Source organism: Salvelinus namaycush, chromosome 9 (genome assembly GCF_016432855.1).
Source record: "Salvelinus namaycush isolate Seneca chromosome 9, SaNama_1.0, whole genome shotgun sequence".
NCBI classification, from domain to species: domain Eukaryota; kingdom Metazoa; phylum Chordata; class Actinopteri; order Salmoniformes; family Salmonidae; genus Salvelinus; species Salvelinus namaycush.
Genome location: NC_052315.1, coordinates 45,735,952 through 45,745,101, shown reverse-complemented (window position 1 = coordinate 45,745,101; position 9,150 = coordinate 45,735,952). Strand labels below are relative to the sequence as shown.

Here is a 9,150-nt window from a genome sequence, read left to right as displayed (position 1 = left end):
TGATACTATAATTAATCAATAAGCATGAGGGGTGTGGTATATGGCCAATATACCACGGCTGTTCATAAAAGCACAACGCAATGCAGCTTGCCTGTGTACAGCCATTAGTCGTGGTATATTGGCCATGTACCACAAATCCCCGAGATGCCTTAATGCTTAAATATACCACCGTTTTCAGCCAATCAGCATTCAGGGCACGAACCACCCAGTTTATAACAGACCGTAGACCATGCATTGGTCAAAAAAAATGATTTTACTGTCCTAATTAGGTTGGTAAACCTGATTTATAATTGGATTTTAGTAACTGAGGAAATACATCACGTGACTGAGGCTATGGGGACTGTTTATATTTGCTCAAATTTGTCATAATTGTATTTTTTTCTTTTTATAAATCATGTTTCATAAATGTTATTTTCTTTATAGATTACAATTGGTGCAGTTCGTTTTGCTTGGCCCGGTGCCCCGGGTGAATGGCGATTTCACTTAAGGACCAATGGAATGGTCTAAAATCAGTTAACTCCGCTACCATGGGGAACCGGGCCATGCAAAAAGAACTTGGCCAGCGGCTTTGACGATATCATGCTCAGAAGTCAGATCGTAATGTGTCGATGGTTGATTTCTCTGGTCTTGTTCTATGACTCTCAAAAATTGCACACGCAACGGAGTGGGGAGACTTTTTTCTGCTGGCTTCCAACATAGTTCGTGCTACTTGATGAAATAACGAGCAAAGTGCTGGAACTGTACGTTCTCTGTGATACCTTTGTTGGGACCAGTTTAGAAATATGGGCTTCGTTACCCTTGAAACGAAAACAAGAGCCACTTTTTTTGCGAAACTGGCAGTTGTTGACTACGCTGTGGACGAAGACTGGTTTCATTTAATGGTGTAATACGTGAGTTATTTGGAGTTTAAAATGTGTGAGATGGTGGGTTTATCGAAAGCCTCGTTGTCCAGGAGAACAAGATGGCAGCATTGCAGGCAGACTGAGCATGGTGTGGGTACTTGTTAAACTCGTTAGCATGTTCAGAGAAGCCCTGCTAACTGTATTCTGTCACTAACTACTGTTAATAAAGATAGCTAACGTTTATGTATGCTAACGTTAAAATTATCAAGCCATTTGTGTGAATTCCAATGCATTTCGTAACTAGTAAATAGCTAGCTTGTTAATTTTACTCATAGTTTGACTTCAATGCCTAACGTAGACGTTGGCTAGCTAACGTTAGCAAATCTGTCAAACTAGCTAACTAGTTGCTAGCCAATAGTTAATGTTAGCAAAACGTTTGTTCGTCAGCATGGGTTGCCTTTTTGATTCGTCCATTGGTTTGTATGTACATTGTATGTACATTTTAATTATCTGATTTTGGGTGATTTAATTATTGCCTACCAACTAGCTGGCTAGCCAACGTCATGGAATGGCTAACGTTAACTAACTACATTTCGTGGAATAGCAACAGTAACGTTACTGCACTGAGTAGTAATCCACTCGGGGGGTAACGAGAAGTCCCAGTCATGTCCTTCCTCTTGTTGTGACATAACGTTAACTGACAAGATGAACGCTTACATTCACCAGCCATCTAACTTATAATAACAATGTTTTATCCCTCAGACATATAGCTAGTTAAAACATTAACTACCTAGCTAGCTATATAACTTACATACTATTGGATTTCTGCCTTGGCACTACTAACGTTAGCTACTTATTTGAAATTACTTAAAGCTACGTTGTCAACAGGTGCCTTATCAACCACCCATACCCCTCAAGTTTGCACCCCCACCCATTTGTTGATTACTTACACAGAAAGGTCAGTCACTAGTGATTTGACTTAGTTACTAGTGGCCTCTTACAGCAGGCAGACTTTACAATCCTGAAATGGTGAGGAGTGTAATTCAACACTAGACCAGGGTCTCCTACCAATGATGGGGAATCAAGCTACTGCGTGTATGGACAGAAGGCATTGCAGCTGACTCTGTTTTTGTACTTAGCTAGTGTGGTAACTAGTAAGTGTTGGACAAGGTTTATGTAAATAATGATAAAGAATTAAGCCTTGCTGTTCTGATTTATATCACCACAGGGTACCCCTGAGTGTGAAGTGAACCTTTCATTGGGTAATCAGTTTATTTTATTTTGTCGTGTTCCTTTTGGTAGGATGACATCATTTCAGTTCATGTGTGATGCAACTAGCAATCTGCTTTTTGTTATCTGTTCGTTTTTACAATTTAAATTAGGAACTGAAGTAGGGATGGGCATTTCATATTATGTTATTATTCATATTCATTTTTGGGGATTTTCTGATTGTCAAAATACAAAATAAAATAGCTACTGACTATCGAGCAATCAGAATGATGTTTGTCAGGGGTCTCCAACCATTTCCAACATGAGAGCTACTTTAAAAAAAAAATTACTTACTGTGAGCTACTCATTTTTAATAATTTTCTCCTTTCAAATAGGCACATTCTTTTCTCCTATTCTCCCTAGCAATTCTTCCCCGGGTCCTTAGTGTACAAGAAAAAGTGCACTCTGTTTTCTGTCAATATACCTGATAAAATAGTGGCTAATAAACAACTCTATATTGTGTTATATTTTTCCTTGTAGAATATTGTTTCAGTAAAAATTACAATTGTTCTTATTTTATTTAACTAGGGAAGTCAAGGACAAATTCTTATTTACAATGGTGGCCTAGGAACAGTAGGTTAACTGCCTTGTTCAGGGGCAGAACAACAGATTTTTTTTCGGGGATTCGATCTAGCAACCTTTCGGTTACTAGTCCAACGCTCTAACCACTAGGCTACCTGCCGCCCCTCTTAAAGAAACAACAAAATGTGATGTTCTGAGTCCTTGTCGATGCGTAAATCACAGAAGATCTGGAATCATTTAAATTGCACCTCTGTCCCTTTTTACGTTGCAGATCTAGCGAGGGAAGAATGTGCTGTCTATTCTGCTGGTCAAGTGACAGTTCTCAACTGCTGCTGTTCATTTCATGGCAACGTTTGCAAATAACAAATAATAGATACACTTATTCATGATATACTTCTGCCAGGTAAGCCTTCTTTGCAGTTAACATTTAATTGAAGGTTTTGGGGCAAGTATTTTTGTCGGTGGAACATGTGAAAATTGCATGTACTTTCAGCGAGCTACTGGTAGTGCGCAATTAACCTGTTGGAGACCGCTGATGTAAATGCTAGACAGCAGGCATGCTGCTTTTCTCCGGTAGTTTGGCTAAAAGCAATACAGAATGAAAAGTCAGATTTTCACCATAATAACTGATTCTGTAACAAAAGTTTTTGGGGTGAGTGTTTTGCATTCATCTGTCAGGTATTGTGAAAACTGTTAGGTGAGTGCCTGTAATTGCTTTTTGAAGTGGGGGGGAAATGGCATACTAATGTCAGGGCAACCTGGGGGGCTAAATGTGCAGCAGTAGCTCAATGCACCATTATTAAAAACTGCGTTTAAAAGTTGTTTTTACTCAATTAAGACTTTCAAATGTCATGGGGTATACTTGTTGGTAAAAATGTCAAGGATAATTTAATTTAGACAAAAGCCTTTCAATTGTTAAAATAGGCCATCTATATATACAGTACCAGTCAAAAGTTTGGACACCTACTCATTCCAGGGTTTTTCTTTATTTTTACTATTTTCTACATTGTAGAATGATAGTGAAGACATCAAAACTATGAAATAACACACATGGAATCATGTAGTAAACAAAAAACTGTTAAACAAATCAAAATATATTTTATATTCTTCAAAGTAGCCACCCTTTGCCTTAATGAAAGCTTTGCACACTCTTGGCATTCTTTCAACCAGCTTCACCTGGAATGCTTTTCCAACAGTCTTTATGGAGTTCCCACATATGCTGAGCACTTTCTGGCTGCATTTCCTTCACTTTGCAGTCCAACTCATCCCAAACCATCTCAATTGGGTTGAGGTCGGGTGATTGTGGATGCCAGGTCATCTGATGCAGCACTCCATCATTCTCCTTGGTCAAATAGCCCTTACACATCCTGGGTCATTGTCCTGTTGAACACATGATACTCCTGCTAAGCGCAAACCAGATGGGATGGCGTATCGCTGCCGAATGCTGTGGTAGCCATGCTGTGGTAGCCATGCTGGTTAAGTGTGCCTTGAATTCTAAATAAAACACAGACAGTGTCACCAGCAAAGCACCATCACGCCACCCCCATGCTTCACGGTGGGAACCACACATGCAGAGATCATCTGTTCACCTACTCTGCGTCTCACAAAGACACAGCGATTGGAACCAAAAATCTCAAATTTGGACTACTTTGAAGAATCATATGAAATATATTTTGATTTAAGAATTTTTTGGTTACTACATGATTCGATATGTTTTGATGTCTTCACTATTCTACAATGCAGAAAATAGTAAAAATAAAGAGAACCCTTGAATGAGTAGGTGTGTGTGTGTATATATATATATATATATATGAACTCGAGTACCGTAAATCTTCAATTAATAGCCCCAGTGTTTATTTGCTTAAATCGCTCAACACAACAGGCACTTATTAGAGACAGGAATCTAGTTCATCAAGGTGTCTTATTTCCTTAATGCACACACGTTTTGCTCATTTGCGTAGTTGTTTAATTCCAGCATTTTAATACGTTTCTTCATTTCTTTATTGTTATTTACACACATTCACAATGCTTTTGTCTTAGTATGCCTCTTTACAAAATATTTATTCTCCTCTCTGACTGTGCATTTCGGTAGTTCTTACTTTCGTCTCCTAAGGGTGATCGGACTATTTCTATTGTTCTGTACACCCAAACTTGTTCTGTTTTTGTGTTTGCCAGTTAGCTATCAGTTCTCAGCTGTTAGCAGCCAATGGCTCGTAGTTTCTTACCAAAAACAGATGATTTACAATTTTTTCAAGTCAATACTGAATTGTTTAATGTTAGAAATCAAACATTTAACCTCGTAAATAATTTATGATAAGCTTGTAAACAATTTAATTTAGACTGTTTTATTTGCTATAATGTTTTCCGTTGCCCAGCTATTAAAACACAGGTGGCTATTTGAGACTTGGGGCTTAATTATTTGTAGTTTTACGGTAATTGAATACTAACGTCTGTTCGGATATTCGATTAACCATGCCCCTCCCTAAACTAAATCCATTTCAATACGAAAGACACACCCATTCGTCTGTCTGAACATGGCATACAGTGCTTTCAGAAAGTATTCATACCCCTTATTCCACATTTTGTTGTAGCCTGAATTCAAGATTGTTTAATAACCCATGACAAAGTGAAAACATGATTTTTAAAACTGTATTGAAAATTAAATGTAGAAATATCTCAATTGCATAAGTATTCACACCCCTGAATCAATACTTTGTAGAAGCACCTTTTACGATGATTACAGCTTTGCGTCGTCTTGGGTATGTCTGTCAGCTTTGCACATCTGGATTTGGTGATTTTTCTCCGATTCTTCATTGCAGATTTTCTCAAGCTCTATTAAATTAGTTCAGGAGTAGCTGTGGACAGTGATTTTTCAAATGGCATTCAAGTCTGGCCTTTGGCTGGGCCACTCAAGGAGTTTTACGTTCTTGTTCTGGAGCCATTCCAGCGTTTCTTTGGCTGTATGCTTGGGGTCATTGTCCATTTGGAATGTAATTCTTTGCCCCAGTCTAAGGTCGTTTGCTCTCTGAAGCAGGTTCTCATGAAGGATTTGCCAGTATTTGTCTCTCTCTACTCATTGTTCCCTTAAGCTGTACCAGTCTCCCAGTCCCTGCTGCTGACAAGCATCCACATAGCATGATGCTGCCAGCTTCATGGTAGGTATGGTGTTAGACGGATGATGAGCTGTGCCTGGTTTTCTCCAGACATAGTGCTTTGCATTCAGGCCAAAGAGTTACATTTTTGTCTCCTCCGACCACAGAATCTTTGCCTTTTTGCAAACTGAAGGTGTGCTATCGTGTTTTTTTTTCTCAGGAGTGGCTTCTTCTGGCCTCTCCCATAAAGCCCAGATTGTTGAAGTGCTGTAGAGACTGGAGAACATGCCAGAAGGACTACAATCTCAGCCAAGGAACTCTGTAGTTCCGTCAGAGTGGTCATTGGGTTATTGGTCACCTCCTTGACCAAGGTCCTTCATGCCCGGTTACTCAGTTTGGTCAGACAGCTCTAGGCAGAGTCGGGGTAGTTTTGCATTTTTTCAATTTCCCAATGATGAAGACCACTATTATTGAAAACACTCAATTTATGGACAGTTCTTTGAACTTCATGGCATAGTTTCTGCTCTGACATGCACGGTCAACTGTGGGAACTTATAGAGAGGTGTTTCGAAATCAAACAATTGATTTGGCCACAAGTGGACTCCAAGTTGTAGAGACATCTCAAGGATGATCAAAGGAAATTGGATGCACCTGAGCTCAATTTGGAGCATCATAGTAAAGGGGTATGAATAGTTATGTAAATTAGATCTCTGTATTTAATAAATTGGCTAACAATAAAAATAAAGTATTTTACTTTGTCATTATGGGGTATTGTGTGTAGATGGGTGACGGGGAAAAAATTATTTAAACTATTTTGAATTCAGGTTGGAACACAACAAAATGTGGAATAAGTCAAGGGGTATGAATACTTTCTGAAGGCACTGTATTAGTGCCCCATGGTGTAACTATTGCCCTGTCAGCATAAAACCTTTCCATACTGTTTGAAGCAAACACTCACTCTGATAGAATCTGCAGCACAGCTAAAACGTTCATGTTTCCCAACTTTGATGATCTAACAAGTGCTGGTACTCCAGAGACTATAGTGACAAGATGAGACATTTTAAAAGGTAATGCTGAAAGGTTAGCTTTTGACAGGCTGGCAGGTTGGCTGTCTGTTTGCTTGTGGTCTAAAGTGTCACACAGTTTGCTGTTTGAATAAAGCCCCCCCCCCCCCCCCCCCCCCCCACATCTACTGTAGTTCCCTTTTTTGCTTGCTCTGCTTTTCCTGCCTGAGGGAGACAGACACAGAATAGCTCACCCACAAGAGGGATGGGATTCCCCCCTCATTACATTGATATGGTTTTAGTTTTTTGCTGAATGTGCCCCGGTAGAGCTTGCTATGGAGAACCGATGGAAATTCTGGAAACCACATGCTATCTGATCTAACTGAAATGTCTAATTGCCTCCTCCATAGCAATTTTTGTTGGAAGTTGTGTTGAGATGGCCTAACAATCAGCCACGTAACAACAACGTGGCTGGCTAAGTTTTATTATACAGCGTGAAAAATGTATTTTGGATAGTTATTGCCTGCAAAACCAGAGCTGGGGTAATTGTTGTAAACTAATCTGTCCCATTCCTTCTCTCTTACAGGTATGGCCTCAAAAATGTTGGTGTACCCACCACATCTTTATCAAACACAAACGAGTGCCTTTTGCAGTGTGAAGAAACAGAGTTGAGCTCAACAGCTGTTTTTTTTTATGATTGGAGCCTGTCGACCTATATAATTGGAATACATTTTGGCATTGCCCAGCCTACCAATATCCTCCATTTAAGACAAACTTCAACATCTTGTAGACCCCTGAGTGGGCAGGACATATCTTTGCAGTCCGCTGCATCCCTAAAAGTAGTACACAGTGAGTTGCTCCAAAAAACACCTCGGACCCAGGACCAGGGTCCCCCCTGTCAAGGCAACTGTCCAGAGAAGCCGGAACAGCAGTGGAGCTACAGGGGCAGTCAGACTGGGTAGAGGGGACTGTGGCCAGAGAAGCAGCAGTGAAGGAGGTGAGGAGATAGAGAGCGGGGGAGGTTTGAACTCGTTGAAAAACCCCCTGCAATGTGGGCTGAAACGTCAGGGTGAGCACCCGGAGAACAGTGGGAAAGCCATGCAGATAGTGGAGGACGTTTCCATGATACCTGCCATGTTGCAAACTAACATAGGGAACACGGTGGGGGGAGTGCCCCGCAAACAGAATGGGGGAGGGACTGGGGCTCGCAATGTGGTCGGGGATGGGGACTACCAGTTGGTGCAGCACGAGGTCTTGTGCTCCATGAAGAACACTTACGAGGTGCTGGAGTTCCTGGGGCGCGGCACCTTCGGACAGGTGGTGAAGTGTTGGAAGCGGGGCACAGGAGAGGTCGTGGCAATCAAGATCCTAAAGAACCACCCATCGTATGCGCGACAGGGCCAGATAGAGGTGGGCATCCTTGCCCGTCTGAGTGGCGAGAACGCAGATCAGCATAACCTGGTGCGGGCCTTTGAGTGCTTCCAGCACCGCAGCCACACCTGCCTGGTGTTTGAGATGCTTGAGCAGAACCTCTATGACTTCCTCAAGCAGAACAAGTTCAGCCCGCTGCCGTTGAAGGTGATCCGGCCGGTCTTACAGCAGGTGGCCACTGCGCTGAAGAAGCTCAAGAGCCTGGGCCTGATCCACGCTGATCTGAAGCCGGAGAACATCATGCTGGTGGACCCGGTGCGACAACCTTACCGGGTGAAAGTGATCGACTTTGGCTCGGCCAGCCACGTGTCCAAAGCTGTGTGTTCCACGTACCTGCAGTCACGCTACTACAGGTAGGTTGGGCCTGCCCTTTTACGTCACAATAATACAGTTTAGTACTGTGACCTGACTACATGAATAGAGTGTTGTTCATGCCTTTATCTTCATAGAAATATTTTAAAAGTTGGGATGACAAATCAGCACAACTCCAGTTAGGCTACCAATTAAGCGCTGACCAGTTCAAGATACAGGGGTAGCATTTCACAAGGGTTAGTCTATTGTCCAGAGCTTTATGCATTTAGGCCATTATGTAATATGAACAAAGGGCCCTGTAATAACCTGCAGATTTTTCAGAGGGAGCTTGACGGCATGCAAACGCTTTCCCTGCACTGCCTCTGTTAACCATCAGACGGTTACGCCCAAATGGGCCTACATTACGTAACCTGTTGAAGGAACAGAAGTGTTTACATGAACAAGAATGCCTTTAATGTTTTACATGTTTCCGGATGAGACACATGGAAAATTCTCAATGTCTAATCCTTGTGGCCACTACCATATATAGGCCTATGCTTACAATTTAACAAGTATGTGAAATGTTGAAACAGTGTTACGTAACATACCTCCGTGACCCGCTTCGGTGTTATGGTGCTTCTCAGAAATGGTCCTGGTCTATGAAGAGCTTAGAGGGCCAGTTTATTCTCATGGCTTGGC

The 9,150-nt window shown here is 41.5% G+C and overlaps 1 protein-coding gene and 1 long non-coding RNA gene across 2 annotated transcripts in view; both read left to right on the top strand.

Moving 5' to 3' along the window:
- Positions 1 to 567: 567 nt before the first annotated feature.
- LOC120054131 lies at positions 568 to 7,510 on the top strand. The gene is made up of 3 exons (XR_005477568.1): positions 568 to 992; positions 2,905 to 3,036; positions 7,316 to 7,510. It is a non-coding gene; the product is annotated as an uncharacterized LOC120054131 (long non-coding RNA).
- Positions 7,511 to 7,572: 62 nt separating this feature from the next.
- LOC120053292 (homeodomain-interacting protein kinase 3-like) overlaps positions 7,573 to 9,150 on the top strand; it is a gene marked incomplete at its 5' end in the record, with an annotated part of 44,626 nt that continues 43,048 nt past the window's right edge. Inside the window, one exon of the mRNA XM_039000427.1 lies at positions 7,573 to 8,513. Within this exon, the coding sequence (XP_038856355.1) occupies positions 7,573 to 8,513 (941 nt within the window). The remainder of the gene's footprint in view (positions 8,514 to 9,150) is intronic.